Here is a 26,752-nt window from a genome sequence, read left to right on the forward strand (position 1 = left end):
GACTAAATACATCAAAGATCCAATCAATTACCTATACATAGTAGGATCAACTAAATCTGAGCTAGCTGCAAACTCATGTAACTTTTTCAGATTTGCTTCCATGGGAGTTGCCATAGATTTGCAATCCAACATACCAAATCTTTTCAAAATATCAATAGCATATTTCCTTTGACTCGAAAATGATTTCATTTGGTCTTTGCCACACTTCTAAACAAAGAAAACAATGCATCAAACCAAGATCTTTCATCTCGAATTCAGAAGTTAAATCTTTCTTATATCTAGCAATAAGATCATCCTCTCCCATAAGAAATAAATCATCAACATATAGAACTAAAATTAAGGCATTATCATCAATTACCTTGAAATAGATATTTGGATCTGCATCATTTTTTAGAAAACCCAAGCTCAACAAATATCGATCAATTCTTTCATACCAAGCATGAGGAGCTTGCTTAAGGCCATACAAGGCCTTTTTCAATCTGCAAACATGTGATTCTTTCTTATGAATTACAAATCCATCTGGCTGCTCAATAAAAACTTCTTCTTCAATTATGCCATTCAAGAATGTTGTCTTTACATCCATCTGATGCAATTTCCACCCTTTAACAGCTGCAATAGCAATAATAGTTCTGATAGAAGTATAATGTGCTACAAGTGCAAAAGTCTCTTCATAGTTTATACCTTCCTTTTGTGAAAAACCTCTAGGTACAAATCTAGCTTTATATTTTTCTCTACTCCCATCAGCTACATGTTTAATTTTAAATAGCCACTTGGAGGAAACAACAAATTTACCTTTGGGCCTAGGAACAATATCCCACACATCATTTTTGATAATAGATTGATACTCCTCCATCATGGCATCCTTCCACACTTGATGATTAGAGGCTTCTTCAAAATTAGAAGGCTCGGATGCTAAAAAGTGACTCATCAAGGCTACATATCCTGCAAACTTATGAGGCTTTTTACTCTCTGAAGGTGCCACGAGGGGCTGCATATTTTTCAGCCTTTTCCATAGTGTTACGAGCCCACAAAGGTCTTTTCTTATTAGCTGGAATATTATTGGGACCTTCAAGAGTATCTAAGGAAACAATTGGATCAACAGGATCAGCAGAGTCTTCTAAATCTGTATTCTCCCACTAAATCTCTGAAAGTGAATCCGGATCAGCCATATCTATATCATGAGGCGGCTCAAAGTCTTCTCTATCAGATTCTATGAAAGATTCTTTGAATTTCTTGCAAGCTACTTCTTCATCAAAAGACACATCCCTGCTGATTTCAATTTGCTTTTGACCTGGAATGTAGATTCTATATGCTTTTGAAGATTCACTATAACCAACAAAGATGCCTTTCTTTCCTAAAGGTTCCAACTTGGATCTTTTCTCTTTTGGAACATGAAAATAGACAAGACATCCAAAAATTTTGAGATGACTAATGTCAGGTTTAATACCTGAAAAAGCTTCTTCTGGAGTTATGTTGTCTAGAAATTGATAAGGACTACGGTTCTAAATGTATACAGCTGTCCTGCAAGCCTCTGCCCATAAAAAAGTTTGAAGCAAGCTAAAAACAGTGCGATTCGAGTGTTATCAGCTGGCAATCCGTTTCTTTCCCTTCGTTGGACTTCATCGGATCATAATGCATGACGGTGTGTAACTGACACCGTCTTTTTGTCTTATCTTCCGTTTTCTTCTTGAGGAGGCTATCGGTTATTGAAGGAGGTTATTTTTCATCTGTCGTGGGTTATTTAAGTGAGGTTCGACATTCTTTGAAGTGACTTTTTGCTGTGACTTTGGATCTGCAATTATTTCCTCAGTTGATCATTTATATTCAACGGTGAACATTGGAGTGCTCAGATTTGTTCTATTGCATCTTGTTCTACAATATTTTGTATGCAGATTCTCTGATAGTCATCTTCTATCTAAGCATTACCAATCATTGTTAAAATGATTTACTTCTAAGTGAGAAAGATATAAAAATAAGATCCTAAATCAGAAAGGATTCGAGTGTTATTTCTATGAGAAGAGAACAGTGCGATTATTGGTGTGGACGAAAGTGAAGGCTGAAATCCTTTTGACAATACTGGTATTCATGGCTTCATATTGAATCGGGATTTTTGGAGTATTACTACTGAAAAGTCTGATCAAAAGTTGTACAGTGTGTCAACACAGCTTCAACTTCAAGATATTGAGATTGGTAGACAGAATTATAGGATAAAGTATTTGTTTCAGAGTTCTGAATGTATCTTCTGAGTGTTTAATGAAATGCTTCTGAATATCTTGAATTTTGGGGATGTTGTATATCTCTTGCTAGTGATAGAAGTTCTGTATGTGCTCAGAAAAATCTCATTGATTCTTGTATTTAAGGTTGTTTACTTTCTGGAATTGGTGCTTAAGAAGAACAAAGAGTTGGTGCTCTCCATTGTAATCAGGGTTGGTGCCCATTTTTTATGAAATGGGCTTTTTGATGCCGTGGTTTTTTTCCCGAAAGGGTTTTCCATGAGAAATCTTTGTGTTTTTGTCTTGTTGGTTGTTCTCTATTTTATTTGGTTCTGTTCTGCAAATAGTTTTAAAAAGTTGTGAAATACTGATTCACGCCCCCCCCCCCCACTCTCAGTATTTCCTGTGTGCTTCTCACCCTAAGAACCCATGTTTCAAAAACATACCTGTCACAAAAATGGGGGGATTTGAGGGGGGATGCATCCCCATTTAACATTGTTCATACTCATATGATCAATGTATACTTGTGTATGTGATCAAAGTATCTTCTATTTCATTATTTTATTGTGTCTTTAATGTTTATTTATTGAAGGGTGCATAATAAAAAGTTCTAAATCCTTAACAATCTCTATATTTCATATTTTTTTCAATTTGCCACCTTTGAGTGCCAAGTCCAAGTATAGGTCAAATGCTAGTTTCTTTATGAATCAAGTAACAATGATAATAGCATTCCCCATACTCCTTTTTCCCCCACCTCCCTCCCTCCATTGTATTTTATCATTTTTAGTGAAAAAGTAGAGGAATTGAAGGGACATATTGAAAATAGTAAAACATTATTATATTATACTAAAATATAATATATATATAGCAGTTCCGATGTCCATAGTAGCATTCTGTTCTCTCTATGCCTATAGTTGCATTGCTCTTCTGTCTATGTCTGTAATAGCATTTCCTCTCTCTCTTTCTAAGCACAAAATCCAAGTCCAGGTAAAAAATTATCTTGTTGAGTCTGAATCAAGTAGCTATGGTAGTTGCATTCCACCTTCATCCCCCCACACCCCCTCTCCTTGTCTCTCTCACTCCATCCATTGTATTTTATCATTTTTGCTGAAAAAATAAAGGAATTGAAGAGATATATAGAAAAATGTAATATATATATAAAAGTTTATCTCTTCCCCCTCCCCACTCCCTCCCCTCTCTCCCTATGTCTATACTAGCATTCCCACCCACCTTCTCTTGTATTTTATCTTTTACATATTTGAGGTTTAGTGTACCAAATGTTCAGTAGGACAGATGCTACCTTGGTTTAACTTCTATCAAGAAAAATTAAAAGAAGGTGCACGCCGACCTTTTGCTCCAGGAAAATGTTGCAATTTAAAAAGAAAAAATTTAAAAAATGGCACACACCATCGCCTTTAATAAAAAAAGAAATCAATATTAGAGTCCAGGCTTTAAGGACTTACAGTTTGCAAATCTTAGAGTAATCCCTTGTGAGAATGCTATAGCCAGTTGACATTCTTCTATCTGCCGCAATTACGCAGTAATTGGCCCCCGCTATTGCAACACAAGTTCTGTAAAGGTAATAAAAATTATAATGAGAGATATGTCGTAGAAAAAGACTATTCATCATAAATAGTTCACTGCAGGAACTATTAATCTGCAAACAGTTAACCTAATAAAACAATTTTTAAAAATGTTGCACTACTAAAGATCCAATTAATTGAAGTAATAACATATATCCAAATAAATATAAATAAAATCAAAAACCTGAAATTTTCAACCTAAAGAAGGGGAAAAGAAAAAGAAAAGAATGGAGAAACATCATGGTCTTAAGCTAATCATTGAAGATCATGTCGAATGTATAATCGTATTCTGTAAAATGTTGATACATGACATTGGTATAGTTGCCCGAGAAGCAGAAAAAGAAACACTGGAAAAGAAAAGCAATAAAATACAAATATATGATATCGGAAGCAAAGAAAAAAAAAACTACGACAAAATCCTTACCCTCCGTTGTTGTCGTAAGGACTCCATGTAGACTGTCGTTGCGTGATCACTTCTGTAGCACCCATTTCTGCAAATAATTTGACAAACAATTTATAAGAAGAAAGAAAACCAAAAAACCAGTTTTCAGCAAAGAAAACAATAGAGTAGATGAGGATTCATGCCTCTTCACACTTTGTAGATGGAGAAAACTGCTCCAGAGTAAGCTCTTCAAATGGAGAACGTAATGAAATTTGACTTAGAAATAAAACCCCTATCTGCAGGTGGGCAATGTACATAAAAGCTCTGAAAAAAGAAATTTTGATGTGAGCTTTTCTATTTATTTTTTTAATTTTTTTTCTCATGTAAGCTTTTTTTATTTTTACTTTTTTTTTTGAGCTTTCTTGTTGTGCAAGGTTTTTGAAGCCTTCCTTTTTTTCATATGCTTGTTCTTAAGGTAAGAAAACCAGGTAATGCAAAGCTAGAATTGGGATAGTTTTTCTTTTGATATCTTTGTTTTATTCTTGATAAGTGCATGTTAACTAGCAATTCCACCTTGGTGTGAAATGGACACATCGAATAGGTATGGAAGGTCAGTAAGGAAAAAAATTGGTCTACTATTTGCATACATTTGTGTAGCACATGAGGTCAATTGAGACAATTTAGAAAATAATATCATTTGTACAACAAAGGTATTGAAGTGGAGAAGTGATAGTTAAATCAAGAAGACAATCATGCTTCATTATGAATAGGCTCATGTTATGTTTGTAATGGCGAGAGAGAGAGACAGAGACAGAGACAAAGTAAGAGATATACAGGAAGAGATAAAGAGGGGAATAATGAGAGAGATAGAGAAAAGGGTAAGGAGATAAAGAACTAGGGAATATAGATAGAGAGGAAGATGGAGATAGAGAGAGGAGAGAGGGATAGATAGAGATATGTATATAGGTAAGGTGATATAGAAAGATAAAGATAGAGGATACAAGGTGATAGAGAGAGAGGTTGACAAAGGGAGAGATAAAGGGGTAGAGAGAAAGGGAGATAACAAGATAGAGATAGAGGGTGAGATGGAAGAGGAAATAGCGAGAGAATACCAAGTCTAATGTCCCCCACAAGGAACCTCATGGAACCAAATAAACATTCATACAATAACAGATAAATGTAGTAAATTTTTCTTTTTTTACCGAAACATTAATACCAAGAAACATTTAAATCCATTACTCAACTATTTCCAAGAGGTTCCTCCACATTAGCAATAATTCAAATTGCATTAAACCATTAACCATAAGTATCCATAACCATAACATCAAAACATATAATTCCATCTCATGCAATTAACATTTCTAAACCATAATAAGCTAAATATCAATGGTAACTAAAGGATACTCATGATCATATGATGGATTGCCAATACCAACACCGGTCAATCTAATCACTCCTCATGAATCATTAATACATTACATAATTCAATTACATCAAGATCCTCCGGAGCGGAGTAGTACAATTACATACATATAAAGGTACATCAAATGGTAACATGAATACATCTTCAAAATGAACATCGATCCACAAACAGAATGCACCAACTGGAGAATGCCACAACCACACTCAGCAAGGGAAATTGACTTCCAAAGGTAGGCCACGACCACCCAGCCATGTGGAACCTGAAGGTCCACCCCACCGTGCTAGGGAGATAGACACCAAGTCCTAAAAGACAAACTAAGGTCAACAAGGCCCAGCCATCCAAAGGTAAGTCAAGTATTAACATCATGGCCAACTAATAGAGGCTGGATACTAGAATATTTCGGGCAAGGTGCTAGGACATATTAGGGGAGGAGTGTCATCACATGGTCCCTCCCAGGGTACACATGTGAAACCGACCACCTTTCATGAGGACAAGGCGGGCGACTATGCCAGCTCCAAACATATCATGGACAAACAAGCAATGCTAGCTTCAAAAGTCTTCCCAGACGAACAAGCAAATGCCAGTTCCAAACGTCACATGGACGGACAAGCATCTTTTCAAACCCTTCCAGAGCATAAACGAGCACTCCAGACATGGGCGAGGCAAACTTACTTATCTTGATTAGGTGTGTAACCCCAGTTCATTATTCTTTTTGGTTTTCACTTGTTTAAAACAACTCCACAATAGGTTACCCAAGCAGCCACTTTGGGACTCGACCCCCGTTGCGAGCCACTCCTCCCTAAGACTCCCAATGCTACCTTTCCATAGGTAAACCCACTCTTAGGGTAAAAAACAATCATAGAAACAAAGGTATTGATCAAAGGAATTCATCACTCTAACCCTAAGCCTCAATACCAAATCCACAAGGTTTGATTAACCACAAAGGAGAAAATAATTTCACAATTCCCATTATCCAATCATTCTCAACAAATGACATCCATTCAAGGATAATGACACAGAATAATCAACCATTTCTATGAGCCTCTGTGATGCTAATCATGGTTTCAAATTAACAACCCTAAGGTATACTATAATCAACTTAATAAAATAAACCAATGGGGTTTAGGCAATAAAATACAAGCACCACCCCAACAAAATGCTTAACATTAAATGAGTATTGTTAATCTAGGTAAAATATAATTATCACTGATAATAAACAAATGAAGTAACATTAATTGTGATCATATTGCAACTCAACTTCTTAACTAAAGAATATAAATTTACCCTAGAATTCTACTCCCTTCTCCCACGGTTAATTTACCTACTTAAATTAATCTTACTACACCATATGTATAATCGTTACCAGGTATTATTAATCTACCAGCTTGAATTAAACAACCTAAGGTAAAAAAAAATATTATGATTTCCTCAAACTAACCCTATGGTGCAGGAGAACCCTAGAGACCTACATTTGGCCAACAGGGTCAAAATTTGAGTGTTTTGTTTGTTTTGTGTTCTTTCATGTAAATAAGGCCATTTGAGGCCATTGTGATGTATTTGGACCTAATTGGGCAAGTTTGAGGTCCATTGGGTAAAAAATGTAAAAGTTGTCATTGTTGTCATGACAACTTTTACAACCTTGTAGCAACTTTTTAAAAATATGGTTGGAAATTGGTCTTTGGGTGGTTAGTGGTTGTAGCCCACTTGGATGGGTATAAATAGTCATATTACATGCCACCCAAGGGTTAATTGTTGAATTTGGAGACTTTTGTGCAATTAAAGTGGAAATTTTGATGCTCGTCAATACGTTGCAGGCTGCTCTCACTGTTTGTTCGCCTTGAAATCTTGCTTGCTTTCAACTGAAACCTATTGGATGTGAAAGAGGGGTGAATCCTCTAAATTTTGGTGTTCGTTTCATTTAAATCCATTAAGTTTTGACAAAGTTACATTCATTTTGGTAAAAACTATCAAAAACCCTATCTAGGGTTTGCTGTGAGTAAAATAAATGAATCATTCCACTTCCCACCATAGAAAAAAATCTAAAAATTGGTCGGAAGGTGTATTTTTATGTTGTTTTTCATTCTTCCATGGTGCAAGGCTTCAAATCCAAATGGCACGTGCTAATGAGGTCTGATTGGTGTGATTTTCTGAGTATATCATGTTAACTTTAGTGATCAGATTGCAGAGAACAATGTGAATGCAAGAATACAAAAGAGACAAGACACAACACATACCCTGGGAAAACCTCCCTCTTGGAGGAAAGACCCAGCAACAAATCAGATCTAGATCCTTTTATTAATTGTAGAATACAATGGCAATAAAGATCAGATTACTTATCTGATATAACTGTCAACCTAGGGCAGAATTAGAGTTACAGTCGTAACCCAGCTAGGGCACAATGTAACAGCAGAAGATAGCAGACTTATCTCTTTCTTATATAAGAATATCATCAGCATACAGCTTCCAGTTCTTCGTAGTTCTTCACTGAAGATTGCAGACCTAATGGTGTTTGTAGACCTTCAAGAGGAACTCGCTATCCTCTTCAATGTACTCACTGTCCAAGATCGCATGTATGGCAAATGCTGATGGCAGAAGTAATTCGCTGATTCCTTGATCAGAATTCGCATTGACCTTTTATTGCAGAGCACAGGGTCTTCACATTGATTGTCTAATATTCGGATTGCTTGATTGCATTTACGACTAGTGATATGCTTGTGCATATATACAAGAGGTGAGCCCTATCTTGGGTCGGCCCAATCCATCCTTGGGGCCAACACTATAATATTAGTTCCACACGCCACCATAAGCATGGGACCTAAACAATATAGTTTCCACATTACAAGAGCCCACGCTACATGGAGATGTGCTAAAATAAGATATAGGACCACACGTTTGGAGAAGGGATGCGTCCTTTTAATAGTAAAATCATTTGGGCCCAGCCCATCATAAATTATCAATACATAAGACTATACGCCACAAAATGTGTGTGCTGGAGATAGGTCCACACATTGGACCTAGAGATGCGCCCCTTTACATGTTAGGTCCAGCCCTTAATGGTTTTACACATTACATATAAATACAATAGATAGGGCCTTGCCCTATAAGGATTCGGATGATGCCTTAAGGCAATCCGAATCCTATTTATTTTCCTATCCTAGTTACACAAAAAACCAACATATCAGACCTAGTGTGACAGTGAGGTTGAAGAATTTATTGGTAAGACCAAATGAGTGATCTTTTGAAGTGGTTGATGTCAGGGAGGGGTGTAGGGACCCTATGCACCCTTGGAAGGATGTTTGAAGTCACAACAAATAGAAATACTTCATGTAGAGAGGACTGTCCTAATGATTTGAATGTCACAGTCATAAGGTTATCAATGCTAGAGTTCTCCAAACATGGTGTTGACTGTCATAACTAGGACTGTGTCTCAGTCCTAGATTTACCAGTCCTAAATATGTTACAAGGAATCTCAAATGGAGTCTTTCACTGTTATTAATCTATGGTGGGATAATTGATGTTGTGTAGGGACGTCTCAATAAGTTGTGAGTGTTACCAATATAAGGTATTTTGTGTTTGGATCTTTTGATCATCCATAGGGCAGTCCAAATTGTTATGGCCTACATTGTGACAGTAAAGGTGAGAGTGGGAATGTTTCAGACCCTGAGGTTGCATTTGTTGTGATGATCCAAGCCCCTAAATAGTATTCACACCCTACCTTTTGTTGTTGATCAATACTTTCATGAAAGTTCAAGCCTATGTGTAAAGGCTTAAGTCTTGTAGAGATCAATGTTGAAGTTAGTCAATATGCCTAAAAGGAGTTATGTTTTGAAATGTTGTATGGTAGAAACCCTACATGTTGCGATTGTCTTTGTGAATCTAAGCCCTGCCTCTGCATCACCCTACCATTTAATTGTCCCTAATTAGACTGATCATGACGCATTCACATTTACCCGTTACCCAAATTCTTCAATGAAAGATAAAATAATTACCATCCCAAGGTATAATATAGCCCTTACAATACCACATAATTAATTTGCATTACATTCAAATTTATCTTAAAAATCTAATGGAGTACTAAACCAGACATTTAACATTCACATATATAATAAAAATAGCTTACAGCCAATTCACCTTCCATTCGAAATATTGGTACAAACAGTACTGGTAAAAGAAAATTAAACAAATAGATTCACAGGAACTCAACCTAGAATTAACTCACTACTTTAAGGGGGGTAAAACTATATTCACAGAAAAAGAAAAAGCATTCCTCTGGAAATTTTTAAGACATACGAGTAGATATCCAGGAAACTCTAAAAACGCTTACAGAAATATGTATGCATATATTTTTTTTATGGCAAAACCCTAAATTTATAAACCGTCATATAATATCAAACTACACTTCTCATAGCAAAAAGAAATCATATATTTTTTTCTTTATGCCTGTGGGGATTGGCTGGGTGCGAACACACCAGCAATGGTTGTGAGGAGCCCCCTTCCACGTAGGTGGGAAGCCCCTCCCCACGCAGGTGGGAAGCTCCCACGCTGCGTGGGAGAGGTGCTTCCCCCCACCAAATAGGTGGAACGCTCCCACCATACGTGGGGGAAGGCCACGCCTCCCCACGTCCGCACACATCACCTCCCAAGCCACGCCCAAGCAGGCCGACAGACGAAACAAAAAAAAAATACGATGCAGGAGAGAAGCAAAGAAATGCGAGAGAAAACCTTTGCAAGGGCTGAATTAAGAAATATTAATGGCGATATTAAAACCATAGAATGATAGTATTCATCTAATATCCCAGGAATACAATATAAGGGACCATACATCTACAGGAATAGCTCATAAAACTTACAGGGAGAATACAATTTGAATGTTGGAAGGAAAATATCCATGAAAATATTAAAAAGCCCACATCTCCTGTTCAGCAGAATGATAAATGCAACACAAAAATAAAAAATAAGACTCGACAGGAGCAAGCACATTAAATTACTTATACGGCAGACAGGTAGATTTCTAACAGTATACACACAGGGAATGAGCCAACCAAGGACTGTTCACAGGCAAATTTCTTTTGCAACTATTATGCATCTACCCAAAATTATTAATAAATCACATTGCACAGAAGGACATTAACCCTACCTCCAAACACACTTCCCAGGAAACTGAAAACAAATCCTCCAATCCTCTCGCCAGCCAAAAAAAACTCCTCTGCAATTCTCCTATCTCCAATCTTCCCCTGGCAATCTAAATCCAAAATTTCCCTTTCCCAAAAAAAATACCGATCATCCTCCTCTCAGGCTGAACTCGGGAATTATATCCCCCCAGAATCATAACCATTTCCGAGATAATCAAAATTAATTAACATAAACTTTTTAATTATTTATATTAATAAATTAATTTAATAAATCTTAATTAATTAATTTTACATTAACCTTGGTTTATTTAACTTATTAGCTCCAACCTAATATATTTAATTAATTAATTGGTTTAGAAATTATATTATCAGTAAGGTTCCACACAAACATGAATAAACAGCACATTATTTATTTTATAATATCTTTAATCATAGTTATTTTGCGTTCAATTTAATTATTTATAAAATGTAACCCCCTTTTGATTTAATTACCAATTAAAGTTATAATTTTATATTGCTACGAAGACATAAAACTAGGGAATCAACCCTACACAACAATGACCTACCAACTCAAATTGGACAGGCAAAGGTTACAAGTGTTGCCCTACTCCCAAATCGGAGGGAAACGGGGTAGACCCTAGGACTTGAATGCTATATCCCCTTGCCACCTTCGAAGTCAATAGGGCACGCTCATTCCTGAAATCAAAAGAATTTGATGCCTAGTACCTACAAGTTGCATCCACAAAGAACTACATAAAACATCTTGTACATGCATACATGAAAAATATAAACCATCAATAAATCGAACGATTGCGAACCCACCCATATGCCTCCCAAAACGAGTGATATGGGATTCCAATCGATTACGACATACATATATATAGCATTCTTGTTAATACACATAATCATTTCAATCTTATATTCTTACTAACATTAAATCCTAATCATAATGTGAATAAAGCATGCATCATCACATATACTAAGCATCTACAGAAACAGAAACATAATTGTAAGCTATATCATGCGGCTAGTCAAAACAATACATCTAACCATAAACATATATTTGTCATCATAGTAGAATGTCAAGGATAAATATAAAGCCCAAAAGAAACTCAAGTAGCATAGTAGAAGAGGGGCATCACATAGAGAGGTAAAGATATATCAATATAGAGTTCTATGAAGAGGGAGAAGAAGAGAGAGGGAGACATGTCTAGAGATAAAAGGGATATGGAAGGAAAAATATTGAGAGATAGAGCTAGAGAGGTAAAGATATATAGATATAAAGGGCTAGAAAGAGACATAGGAAGAGACAGAGGGAGACATATCTAGAGATAAATGAGGACATAGGAAAATAGAGGGGGAGAGAAAGAGGGAAATATATATATATATAGAGAGAGAGAGAGAGAGAGAGAGAGTGATCTATAGAGATAGCGAGAGATGGGGAAATATGTTAAAGTTGTGAAAGACAATCTCACAAAACCCAGTGAACACATGCATGCAAATAACCTGTCACATGCAAGAGATACTAAAACACAAACAAGGTGCCCTGAAAGCCTGAAGCAAAAAACAATATGCAATAATAATAATCAATGTAAGGATTACAAATGGATCAATCCTTATAAAAGGAGATCAAAACCTAAAAGTAAAAACCCAATCCATTATAAAATCAGATCAAAACCTAAAAGTAAAAACCCTAAAAGCAATTAATAATTAATAATAAATTAATTATTAATGAGCCTAAGTTTAGCTTCCTAAATTTAGCTTAAGTGAAAACAAAGTAAAAGGTGACTTAATTAATAAATCAATATGATTTAATTAATTAAATAAAGAACCTTATTCCTCCAACACCCCCCCTTAAGATGAACTTAGGGAGAAGCTAAAAAACTAAGGACTAGAAGCATGAAAGCAAAAAATGGGTCCCAACAACAAAGCCTGATGAGGTACCCAAGTACAATGATATCTCTATAAAGTGGACAAAAAATGAGAAAACCCTATGGGCACAAAACTCCTCTCCAAGAAGAGAAACACAAGTGAAGGACTAAGAAGCCTCCAAATAAGAATGTTCCAAAAGATAGGATCAAAAGACAAGCATGAAGAAACATTGAAGCATGAAGAAGCTACAAACACTGTCGTAGAATGACTACTATGATGCTGAAATAAGAACCTCCTCTGAAACAAAAGATGATCATGATCAAGAAGACATGATTCTGCATGAGTGCCCTCAATGACACTACTCAAACCCGAATCAGACGACAAACACAGGCAAAACATCTACAACCCAAAGATACAGATGGCACAAGTACCAATAGTCCAAAGAACTGGTCAAGTGAAAAATGAAAGGTCGCCTCCAAAAATAGGAATTCAAGAGTGTCCATATGGTAAGTGTTCCATCTCACCGAAATGCATGGGAAACTAGCCGCTGCATATGCCTAGTACATAGGAACAAATACTGAATACATAGCTCACTCCAACACGAAACCAAAGAAGCATTAGCACCAACAGTAGAAATCCCCCCATACTGCTAACAAGGGAGAGGTATGACAGGTACACTGAATCTGAATGCCATAATGTAGTGCATGAAGAAGAACCAAGAACATCTAAACGTGCAAACATAAAAGTACAAACAAATACAAAGGGTGTGCAAACTAAGGCACACACGTATGAGAAAGGTACAAAGGCAAAACAAAGGCAAACATCAAACCCCCCTGGCACTTTATATCACAGTGCGAGTACAATAAGGCACAAAAATGACATGCAAGATCCCATAATACATGTGCAATACAGAGGAACTTTATCTCGGTGTGTTTACAAAATAATAAGTGCTTACAATGAAATCTCAAAATGTCAAAATCAGACATAAAACTATAAATAGATGAAGAACAACAAAACACGAGTCATCCCACTCAAACGAGAAGTTTTCACGAGCTCATATGTCCAAGTAATTCACCAGAGTGTGAAACACAAAAAACTGAATAAAATGTCCCTGAAGTAAAATCTAGAAAAAGTGCATGGATGGCTATGAAGAGCTTTGAAACAAAGTCCCAACGCCACCAAAATCGCAAAAAACAGACAAATTGGTGAAAATTTATGAGCTTGAAACTGAAAAAATAGCACCTTTGACTTCAAACAGCTATAGAATGCACTAGCAGCAACAATAGATGATAAGACCCACATCACTTGAAATTTGACGAAACCAGCTTTCTAACAATATCTCGTTTGCCAAAAACCAAGATCGTATGCCCAAGTTATGAGCAAAAGAAAAAAAACCCCACCTTTAGAGCACAAAGAGGGGTCAAATGAGTCATGCATAGTTGATTGTACTGCTGGCGTCAACGGCTGGAAAAGCTGCAGAATGTACTTCTGCATTTGACTTCCTTTATATTAATTGATTAAAATTTAACCTTTTGAAATAGCATGCATCCAAGTGAATTTTCTTTTGAAAAAATTAAAAACCCTAACAATTAAATTTTTTTACTAGCTTGTTGATTTTTTTTTTTGAAAAAAATTATAACGCAGGTACTAAGATGCGTGCAGGTGGTACACTCATACGGATTTTTGTGCCTCGAAAAGTGTTCCAATAAAAAAATTGTAGTCACACAAATCTGTCTAGTTTAATTAAATGAATATTTCGTATTTATTTGATTAAAAATCCACTAGCCATCAATTAATTAAATTAATATTTAATTAATTCATCCCCAAACATTCTTCTATTAATTAAATAAATTATTCAATTTATTTTAATTAATTCATTAAATCAAATTCAAATCAATTAAATAAATAAAATCTATTTATTTAATGAAATCCCCCTATTCCTCTTTTAAATAAATTAAATAAAACATTTATTTAAATCATTATCCCCACTCCACTTGCATTTTCCTACAAATGCAACTTGCACACATTTATTGGAATAAATGAATTTTTATTTTAATAAAATCCTATTTTCCCTCACCCACCAAATCCACTTGCAAAAATCTAATCCCCTTCTAGATTCTTCTAACCCCTTCCTAATTAGCCTAATCCATCCCCTAATTATTGTCACATTCCTAAGCAAAATGGAGTCACTTCTCAAAGACTCCAAAGTCTTTGAAAAGCATTTAATGCTTTGTGTGTTCAACAAATTAACCCCCGAAGTCTTCCAAGACCACTAATGGCTCTTACATGACCATTTATGGCTCTTACATAACCATTATGGTTATTTCAAACTTGTCCCCCCAAACATTTATTGTTTTGACCATATTCATCCATTTCACATTTGCACAAGAGCTTATCCATCGGATAAAAGCTTTATTCTTTGAATAAAGATTTTATTCATTCAACCAACCTTGACTCTAAAATCCCAAGGTCATATTAGGCATTTAATGTTTATTCCCTCCCCTCTCAACCTATCTCACATTGACACTTGTCATCCTGGGATTGGGCTGAAAGCCCTCACATGGATTTGAAATCATTCAATCCTGACCCTTGTTGAGGTTGCTCAATCTCAACCATCCATTGCTCCATTTTTCTTATAAATAGAGCCCATTTCTTCATAATCCAGATCCTGAAAACTTGTATGCATTTAAGCTATAGGCATTTTAAGAGAGCGTTTTAGCATAGGCAATCTAATATCTTGTTATTTTGGTTAAAATATATCATTTTAGCATCAATAGCATAGCATTAACTTCTCATTTCATATTTGAAGCACAATACTACCATCTCAATCCTCCATAAGCATCCATAGTGCAAAAAGTTGCTGAGAGCTACACTATTTTGGAACTTGGAGAGGAGAGGAACAAGGGAGAAAGGAACCAAGACCATGCTAAGAGGCATTTGGAGATATCTCATTATCTTTGCTTCTTTAGTTAGATATATTAGCATGTTTTTAGTGTCTCTCTTGGTATGCCTTTTTAGATTAGTTTTTGATTGACTAATGATCTAACGGTTTTGTGTCTTTTTGTGTTGTTTATCATTTGCTAACCTTGTGCCATTTTGCAGGGCATCATTTGGTGAACCCAACGTGAATCGAACCACCAAAACATATCATTTTTTTTTTTTAACTAACATGTTTGATTGTTGAAAGTGTCACACAGGTTGCGCTTTAGCGCTATTGAACACGTTATAGCGCTACCGACACTTTTTCTTTTAGCGCTATTGTTCTTACAATAGCGCTATTGTAAAAGTTTCAGCGCTTTTGACACTATTTTAGCGCTTTGGTCATTCTTCTGACGCTATTGAAGATCTTTTAGCGCTTTTGACTCTCTGTCATTGTTGTTCTTTCAGCGCTTTTGTGTAAAATAGCGCTTCTGTTTAAACGCAGACTAGTGCTATTGCAACAGAGTGTCGTCCAAATCGCCTTGTAACCACAAAAATGGAAATTCTTAGGCTTGTGGAAGCCCCCCTTGAACATCGATTTTACTAACATGTTTTTGTTTGTGCAGGTTAAAAACTCACCATAAAAATTGCAAACTTGTCTTTTGGTGCTTAAAAAATTTAAAAAAACACAAAATTGTATTGCTTTCTAGTTAGGATTCATCTTTATTTTGGTGCTTAAAATCAACACACAAAGTTTCTTTTCTTGCATCAAACTTAAAAAAATCACAATCCACACTTCAATTTTTGGGCAAGTAAAAAGAACAAACCACTTGTTTTTTATTTTTGCAAACAAATTTTACTTCAAGCAAAAACGTGTTTTTCATTAAGTTGACCAGGATTTTCGAATTCTAGATTACAAAACACATTGCCTTTGAAGTTAAAACGAACACCATGGCTGTTGGAGCAACATCTCCAAATAGTTAGACCACATTTTGAAATGCTGGATTAAAAAGAACAAGTGTTTTACGTGTTTGGCACGCTTGTGCACAAAAGTCAGTCGAGTGGTCCTACCTCTAACACACACTATCCTCTCCCTTGGCTCTCGTGGTCCTAGGTGCAAGAGAAAAGTGTTAGTAACACTCAAAATTTTATCTTTTTAAGAGAGGCCTGCCAAGGGATCGATACTCTTGGGAACGACCTCGAGCGGTAAATCCTTCGAGCCGTTATAAAAATCAAGTGAGAGCGAAAGCTGTAGCCTTGGGTATAGTTGTTCCTACAGTGTAACTGGCCGAAAGGACAAATGGGCCCCACCACCAGTTACAAGGCTCTTAAGTGAGTCACTGCAGAATGAACTTATGTCCAAAAACATCGAACATGACTAAACACCTTTAAGTAGTAGCCCACCCGTTCTAATGATTGAAAATATTTGCGATATAATTTAGTGCAAGAGCATAGATGGTTTTGCTCCCAAGATACTCACCATACATATTTCCTTGAGTAGAAACATAGCTTTTTGAAAAGTCACTTGTGGCTTGATAAAGGTGGTGACTCCCCCATCATAGGGATCATCTATTTGTTATACTCGTGCAAGACTTAGTATATCACATCCTTACCTGCCACGGCGGGATTCATAAGGTATGTAGTACCAAAGTCGAAGAAATATCAAGATGTGGGCTAAATTTATCACAAATGGCCATTTGACCTTAGGGATAAAAAGTGTTTGAAGTGTGTTCATTTTACAGACCTAGTGCAAATTGAGCGGACTTCAGGCTTTGGAAATACACCTTAAAATACATCTAAAGGAAGGGTCATATACAAGTCCAAGGATTGGGTTAATCTAGACCCATACTCATTTGTGCTCTTTGAGCAACATTCTGGTGTTTGTGTGCTTGCTTCATTTTCTTGTCAAAGAAACATCAAATCAGGAAATCAATCCCAAAAACAAAGTATTCATCCAACCAAACATCTGTCAACACAACCAAAAACATCAAAAACAAGGTACAAACAACAAAGAGTCAAATTTTATGACCATTCTTCACATCTTGCGAAAGAAGAAGTGTCATCAGAATATCAACTTGAAAAGAAGACCACTAAGCTCAAAGGCTTTGATCAAAAGGAGGAAATTCTTCTATATCAATCGACAAATCTTTGTCTCCCATAGAGTCTTTCTACATCGCATGCGTCTATACCTTAAAGGTAAAACAAACGAATTTGATTCAGAATCATTGAACCGCAGAGCTTTTATGCAATATAGAGCTCTGAGTTATCACAAAAATCAAGGAGGAAAGATTAATCCAAACTTCTTCCCAAACATCTGCATCACCTACAACACAGCTCGAGAAATACCTCCAACACCTGAAAGAGAAGAGCTAGAGTTCATCTCATTTGTGACACAAAGTTTTTATTGAAGTTGAAAACATTTTAATCCATCATCTCACTCATACATCATCATTTCATTATCAGTCCGTCCCAACTCTCAAAACATTAAGAAGTTATTGTTCCAAGTTCTCTTTTAGATATTGCTTGAAATCAAACACTTCACATCACTTTTTAGATTGTTTCTACATCAAGGATAAGCTCATCCTAAGAGACACATCTACGCAAGTTAAAACTAGTTCATGAGTGAATCCTCTCATTACTAGGTAGTTAAATCTGTAACACATCTCAGATTTCTCTACACCTCATCACATCAAATCTTATCAAACAAGCAAGCAATTCAAAGAAGAATTTCAATTACATCCACCTTAAAAGTGCTAGAGATCCACGTGCAACACAATTCACCAATCATCAAATTTCTCATTTCATCAAAAACTCATCATCATTTTCATGCAATTTCAACAAAGACTCATAAACAAAATGGCTCAAACCCGATCACAGTCACGACAACGAGAAATAGAAATAGAAGAAGAAGAAGAGGAAAATCTCAATGAATTCCAAGAAGCACTTGGAGGAAATGTGAATGACGAAAACCTAAGTACTCCTACTCCTGCAACAATAGAAAGGGCTCAGCATAACCCTCTCTTTAATAGATTGTTTGACGAAATACTCAGGAGCAATGCGGATGCTCACTTCTTAAAACTCGCTCAAGAAGGAGCAAAACTCCCCTCTGACTTTGATTTTGCCCAATTAAGACAAGCATCAGAAAGACAAAGTCGCCATGAAGAAGAAAGTGGTAGAGACCCATCAGATATAACATTCCTCGAGGTAACCCACCACCTCCTCCTCCAAATGAAATGGAGATGTTGCGGCAACAAGTCGAGAATCTCGCCCAACAGCTTCATAGTGGTGTCAAGACTAACCAATTCTCACTCAATGACATTTGTCCCTATCCTTTTGATAGGAATCTTTATATGCCACCCTTTCCAAGAGGATTCGAAACACCCAAATTCGAAAAATATAGGGGAAAGGGAGATCCTCGTGATCATGTCAGAGAATTTCATTCCGCTTGTCTTGAAGTGGCATATGAAGACACCTACCTAATGCGCCTTTTTCCCCAAAGCTTGGGAGGAACAACCACATCATGATTTTCCCGACTACCAGGTGGCATTCGAACATTTGAGGAACTCATCCAGAAGTTCCTAGCTCATTACTCTCATAACATTGAACATGACATCACCATGGCTGATCTGTGCAACACCAAACAAAAACCAAGTGAGCTTTTCTCAGTATTCCTGCAAAGATGGCGCCAAATGTCTAGCAGACGTTCTCTTCAGTTACCTGAACGAGAACTAGTGGAAATATTCATTTCCAACTTAAACGAAGAAATGGAATTTCACCTGGATGTCAAAGACACAGACTCTTTTAATGATATGATCACCAAGGGTTTAAAATGTGAACGGGCGCTCATCAAGAAAGGACTCATCAAAATCTTTAATGAACCAAAAGATGGTCATCGCCCACGCTTTAATAGTGATAAACCAAACTTCTGGAATAAAAACAAGAATATCGTCAATGATGGGGTTGTTGATGCCCGGACTATCCAAAATGCACAACCTGTGGTTCGGTTTGCAGGACCAAATCCTCCACCTCAAAACAACACAAATGTTCCTTCCAATCAAGGTCGCATCACATCTCACGATGAACCTAGACCTCGTCAGCAAAAACAGAAATGAACATACACTCCCTTAGGGGAACCCATTGAAACAGTATTGCGACAACTCATTTCTCAAAATTTGGTCACTCTGCCTAAACTATCAAACTATGAACCTCAGGTCAAACCGGCATGGTGGAGAGATACTGAACACTGTGAATTCCATCAAGGAAGAGGACACAAGACAAGTAATTGTCACCGATTGAAAGATCTCATTCAGGATCTTATTGATCGAGGAGAAATTGAAATTGAAGGACATGACCCAAAAACAACAAATAATGATCATCTGATGTTCAAAAATCCACTTCCATCACAAGATCAAATGGATCCTTCCACTTCCAGGCGAGACACTGATACCACAGATTATATGCAGGCTGCGTATAATTACACTGTAAATCATCTGTATGATGCCAATGAACAAGTTGCAACCATAACCTTCAAAAATCCCAACTCAAATTGCAATGTTGTTACGCGTCGCGGCAAAGTTACCATCAAGGCAGCTCCACAAGGCACCACCTCCATCCCAAAGCAGTACAATCTTGTGGAACAATTAGACAAAACCCCTGCGCTTATATCCATTTTAGAGCTTTTGCGTCTATCACCATCTCATAAAACTATCTTGGATCAAGCACTCCAAGAGGCATCAGTCCCTGCAAATCTGAATACGGACCAATTTCAAGCCATGGTTGGAAGTCTAAAGTCATCACCTTGTCTCACTTTTTCCGAAAGTGACAACTCTTCCTTCCAACAACCTCATAACGCCTCACTCCACATCGAAGGATTTATTAACCAACATTGGATCAAGCGAGTCTTGATCGATAATGGAGCAGGCCTAAATATTTGTACATTACAGTTGGTCACAGCATTGGGATATGCGGTAGAATCAGTGGATCCTCGTCAAAACATCACAATCAAAGCCTATGACGATGCGGAGCGTTCATCCAGAGGAGCTGTGGTACTACCAATCTGAGTGGGCCCCATGGCAAAGCACATCATTTGTCAGGTGCTGGACCTTCCTCTGCCCTACAATCTATTGTTAGGAAGACCTTGGATACATGCCATGCAAGTCGTTCCATCTACCTACCATCAATGTATCAAGTTCCCACATAACGGTGTAGAGATCACAATCCTGGGCGATGCAAATCCCTTTGCATATTGCCATAATATCGGCCATCAACTAGAGATTACCGTTCCTAATAATAGAGAAGCCATTTCTTCCGCATCATATATCAGTCTCGCCTCTCTTGCCCGTTCAAACACCACTATACCCAAGCAAGAAAAGCTTAAAATGAAAATAGCAGAGGAAGGTCCTGGGGAATACAACTTGAGTCAACTCTTTTGTGTGGGATAAATGCCCACTTCTCCTCGAACACATGGTAAACCACAGCAGGTACTCCAGCAACCACTAAACATACCAGCATGTGCTTTGACGCCTTTTGTTCTTGGAAAGAGTCAAGAGGAAGAAACACAAGATGAGGACCTAGCGGAATGGATCTATAAAGATCCTATCACCACTGATATGCTGCGAGTTACACTTCCTACAGATCAGTATGGCAAAGGTCTCCTCATTATGCAAAGAATGGGGTATGATGGTCAGAGCGCTTTGGGCTATTGCAAACAAGGACGACATGAACCTCTGCTACCAGAATTCAAGCCCAAAGGTAATACAGGCCTAGGCTTTGAAAAAGAGATCTTTCCTAAATTAAAATTAAAAGGAAAACCCAACAAATCATTATGTCAGCCTACTGCCAAAAGGCCACCTTTCATTATCAAAGCGACATCAAGCACCATCCCGACTGCCCCACTGAGGCTCAAAACCCCAACACAACTATCACCAATGCCAATCATCCCCCCAATCAAACCAGTAATCCCATCAGCAGCACCATTAGCAGCAGCAACTATATCAGAACCCACAGCAGCATCCATGGCACCAGCAGTTCCAGCAGAAGCAACTGAGTCAATATTACCGATACTCCCTATACCAGATTCCTTGATCCCCATCAACCACCCTGCAGCAGCGATCATTACAAAGGTACACCAACCAATCACACCTGCAGTATTTAACTCAAAGGACATCCCAGTATGGTATAGTAATCGGATGCTGGAAAGTGATTCAGAGACCGACTCACATGAATGGGAATTTGATTCGGTACAGCTTAACACTTCAGATGAGGAAGACACATCACCACCTCCACCACGCAAAGATATCCCTGTTTACGGAGAAGCACAGATAAAGACCACTTGGGTTCCTGAATTGGAAACATCTTCCACAGACCCTACGTCTCATCCTACGCCTGATTCTGACAGGGAAAGTACCATCAACGACCTTCACCATAACGTCTTAACCCTCACTGATACATCTAACGCACTTAACTTAATCGACGAAGTAATGCCCGTTATCCACCCTGAACTCATCGAATGGAACCAATCAAATCCTCCATGTCTTGACTTCTTCTAAAATGATGAGGCCATCATTGACTTTTTGGAATTAAGGGATAACCTACCAAGTGGGGATCACAAAGCTGGATTCACCATTGAACTTAATAGCGCAGCATACTTCGGGGCGGATGCCAAACCTTTCAGCTGCAAAAATATAACAATAAAACATGGATCTTCCAGTGAAAACCACACTGTGGCACTGTTTGATCCGACAAAAGTAAAAAGAAATAGCGTATCCAATGGTGAAAACCTCTCTGAGGCGCCTGAGGATGAAGGGTTTGACATTCTCCCTGATAGTACACAACAGGAACAATCAACGATTCTCATCGAGGAAACCAAAGAGTACAATGTGGGGACTCCTGAAAATCCTCATATCATACATCTGGCATCTCTTCTCACTCCAAAGGAACAGCCTAAGTTTATAGAGTTCTTTCAACAGCGTCAGATCAACTTTGCATGGTCATATGCAGACATGCCAGGGCTTGATCCTGATTTAGTCATGCATCACCTCACCGTAGCAGCAGGAGCAAAACCTGTCAAGCAGAAGCTTCGTAAGATGCATCCCCAGATTGTAGTGCTAGTCAAAACAGAACTCAAGAAACTCCTAGATGTTGGTTTCATTAGGCCAATTGATTATGCAGAATGGATCTCCAACATTGTGCCTGTCGACAAGCCAAAAGGGGGCATCCGCATTTGTACTGACTTTAGAGATCTAAATAAGGCATGTCCTAAGGATGACTTCCCCCTACCAAATATCAACATCATAGTGGATTTGATAGCAGGACATGCCATGCTTTCACTCATGGATGGCTTTTCCGGATACAATCAGATAAAGATCGCACCAGAAGATCAACATAAGACAACCTTCACATGTCCATGGGGCACATATTGCTAGAATGTAATGCCTTTTGGTCTAAAGAATGCAAGAGCAACCTATCAAAGAGCAATGACCACCATCTTCCATGACATGATCCATACCATGATGGAAGATTATGTGGATGACTTACTAGCAAAATCACTCACCAGAGAAGGGCATCTCCACGTCTTAGATAAAATCTTTGATAGACTGGAACAATACCATGTTCGACCCAACCCAAAGAAATGTGTCTTTGGAGTAACCTCCGGGAAACTTCTAGGATACATTGTCTCAAGCAAAGGTATTGAGGTCGATCTAGCAAAGGTTAAGGCAATCATGGATATGCCACCACCAAAGAATATCAGTCAGCTAAGGACATTACAAGGGCGACTTCAATCCATCCGAAGATTCATTGCACAACTAGCTGATAAGTGTCACCCATTCACACACCTGCTACACAAGAACATCCACTTTCAGTGGGATGCCCGATGCCAGCAAGCATTTCAGACACTTAAAGACTATCTCATGAATCCACCATTGTTGATGCCACCAGATCCAAGTAGACCATTGTTACTCTATATCTCGGCAACAAGTACAACATTGGGTGTATTACTGGCACAACATAATACAGAAGGCAAAGAGTGTGTTGTATACTACATCTCTCGCACACTGGTTGGCTATGAACTCAATTACACGCCTATTGAGCGAGCTTGCCTAGCAGTAATCTTAGCAGCCACAAAATTGAGGCACTATCTGTTGACACACAAGGTACAGCTCATTGCAAAGATTGATCCACTCAAGTATTTACTCAGCAAAGCAGCATTAACAGGTCACTTGGCCAAATGGGTGATGATTCTAAGTGAATTTGACATTGAGTATGTGGACCGTAAAGCTATCAAAGGTCAAGTTATTGCAGATCAGTTGGCCGATGCACCCCTCACAGGCGATCATCCTCTTATTTCCAATTTTCCAGATGAAGAGATATTCATGATCACAACAGCACAACCATGGAAACAATATTTTGATGGTTCATACACTAGGCACGGCTCAGGGGCAGGCATTCTGTTTATCACACCCCAAGGTGACAGCATCCCGAAGTCTTACAGGCTCACATTTCCCTGCACAAACAACATAGCAGAGTATGAGGCCTTGATCACAAGACTCAGGCTAGCCGTACAATGGAAATTACAAGAACTGCAAGTATATGGCGATTCCCAACTAGTCATTCGACAAGCAACCGATGAGTATCAGACCAAGGATGACAAACTCATGCCATATAAGCAAATGGTGGACACTCTAAAGACATCATTTACTACTATCACTTTTGAGCAGATACCAAGAGATCATAATCGAGCTGCTGACGCTATGGCTACCATCGCATCTCTCCTAGATCTTCCACAAAATTCAACACGCTACGAGTTCTTGGTAGAACAACTTTGGATCCCCGCTTATGATATCCCGGAATCCGAGATGATATGTCGCCTTGTCGGTTCTGAATCCCCATGGTACGGTGAGTTCTACACCTATCTCCATGATCACACCCTTCCTCCCAACCAATCAAATAACCAACGTAAAACCTTCATTCGCCAAACTGCTCAATATACCATTATTGCTGAAACCCTATATCGACGCGGTCTTGATGGTACTCTCCTTCGATGTCTGGAACAAGATGAGATAACAAAGGCTTTGGAAGAGGTACATGAAGGAATTTGCGGGACTCACTCAAGTGGTCCGTCACTAGCCAAGAAACTCATGCGAGCTGGATATTATTGGCCATCTATGGAAAAGGATTCCTACTACTTTGTCAGAAAATGCAAGAAATGTCAAGTTCATGGCGACCTGATACATGCACCGGCCCAGGAAATGCAACCAATCATGACACCATGGCCTTTCTGTCAATGAGGCCTTGACCTTGTGGGTAAGATTCATCCATCTTCATCCAATGGCCATAAATTCATTATTACTGCCACCGAATATTTCACAAAGTGGATCGAGGCTGTTCCACTTACCCAAGTCACTGGCAAGCAGATCACCTCATTCATCCTCAACTACATCATTTGTCGGTATGGTGTGCCCATGTCCATCATCACAGATAATGGTCTTCCTTTCAAAAATCAGGATGTCCGTGAACTTTGTGAGAAATTTCATATCCAACACCGCTTTTCCACTCCCTACTACCCACAAGGCAATGGTCAGGCCGAAGCATCCAATAAAAACATATTGAGGATCCTAAAGAAGACAGTTAATGATGCCGGTCGTGATTGGCATGTTCAACTAAATCCAGCACTATGGGCATATCGAACTAGCATTCTAACCCCTACAGGTGCAACTCCTTATTCATTAGTCTATGGTGCAGAAGCTATCTTGCCTATTGAGGTCGAGATACTATCATTACGGGTTTCCTTGCATAATCTAATAGATGATGAAGCATACAGAGTATCCCGTCTTCAGGACTTAGAGTTGCTAGATGAGAAACAACAAGCTGCATACAATCATCTCAAAGCCTATCAGCAGCGCATGAGCAGAAGCTACAATCACCGAGTTAGACCTCGTACATTTGAGGTAGGTGATCTTGTTCTTCGAGAGAATCCTCGCAACCAACCAAACAGAGAACATCAGGGCAAGTTTGAATCAAACTGGCTAGGCCCATATGTTGTCACTGTTGTATTTGGGTCCGGGGCATATCAGTTGGCTACATCAGAAGGAGAACCGCTTGCAGATCCAATCAATAGTATGCACCTAAAACGGTTTTATACCTAAGGTGTACAGAGCATCAGGCTCCCCTACATAACCAGAAAATATCAAAAAAACATCCAGATAAATGACCTGAAGAAAACACAAAAACACCAAAAAGAGTAAGAGAAAAATCATGCATCCAAACGATGAACAACCACTCTGGTGGTACCTTGGGTAAGTGCGATGACGAAAACCTGGCAAACAGGCGCCACTTGTAAAGGCTATGGCTCCATTGTCTTTCAGACTTGTTGCGATCACATCTACTTCATACATACATCCATCCATCCAAAACCATGGCTTGTTATTCATCTGCAATTATGCTAGTACTCCATACATCTTGCATCCCGCTTTTTCATAGTCATGTCCAAACTAGGGGCAATGCCTTTAACCTATTGATGGAAGTGTTTTCTACATTGTCTTATGATTCATTAAGTTCTTCATTCAAGCAATCATCAAAATACCAAAAACATTCAAAAATGTCTCAACACAAAATCCAAAAAACATTCAAAACAATTCAAATATCCAAAAACATCGACAAAACATCGAAAATCACACAAAAACATGGCAACACCTGTACATACTCATCCATGCAGATACCAAAACAAGCATTGACAAAATACTCACACGATGACCACTTATCAATCAAACCACACAATCAACATCAACACTTAAAACTGTCTTCAACAAGGATGCATCCTTCCTTACCAAAACAAAGACAACAGTGACGTTTTCTTTGACAAGAAAATTATGTTAAGCTATCAAATACTTGGTTGATTTGTGAGTACAATCATTCGTTTATCTGTATCGGGATCTTTCAACATTGTTTGGTATCGTTTGCGCATTATTTCCGATGAAGTTCTGGGGCATGTACTAATGGTGTCTACGTGGGAAGTTCACCAAGCTACGTAATCATATGCAAAATACAGTCATAGATCACTACAGCTTGTTGACTATAGCGTATACCTCGACCATATGGGCATGAACCATTACCAAGGATCCTTATTCTTTATTCTTTATGTATATACTGTTTGTTTGCAGGTACAATGCTCTTCCTTTGGTTCCTCCTACCTCATCCAAACTGGATAAAGGTTTTTATCTCTTAGTACG

The 26,752-nt window shown here is 38.0% G+C and overlaps 1 protein-coding gene across 2 annotated transcripts in view; it reads right to left on the minus strand.

Annotated features, from left to right (window-relative positions):
* The window catches only part of LOC131070319 (proteasome subunit beta type-1), a 55,810-nt gene extending 44,888 nt beyond the window's left edge, over positions 1-10,922 (minus strand). The window contains exons 1-4 of one of the 2 annotated variants that reach the window (XM_058005831.2): positions 10,739-10,922; positions 4,382-4,502; positions 4,221-4,287; positions 3,677-3,784 (exon numbers count right to left, since the gene is read on the minus strand). In XM_058005831.2, the coding sequence (XP_057861814.1) occupies positions 3,677-3,784; positions 4,221-4,285 (173 nt within the window). In that variant the 5' untranslated portion in view covers positions 4,286-4,287; positions 4,382-4,502; positions 10,739-10,922. The remainder of the gene's footprint in view (positions 1-3,676; positions 3,785-4,220; positions 4,288-4,381; positions 4,503-10,738) is intronic. The other variant, XM_058005830.2, reaches the window with a different exon arrangement.
* Between the last annotated feature and the right edge of the window lie 15,830 nt (positions 10,923-26,752).

Source organism: Cryptomeria japonica, chromosome 1 (assembly GCF_030272615.1).
Source record: "Cryptomeria japonica chromosome 1, Sugi_1.0, whole genome shotgun sequence".
In the NCBI taxonomy this organism is placed as follows: Eukaryota; Viridiplantae; Streptophyta; class Pinopsida; order Cupressales; family Cupressaceae; genus Cryptomeria; species Cryptomeria japonica.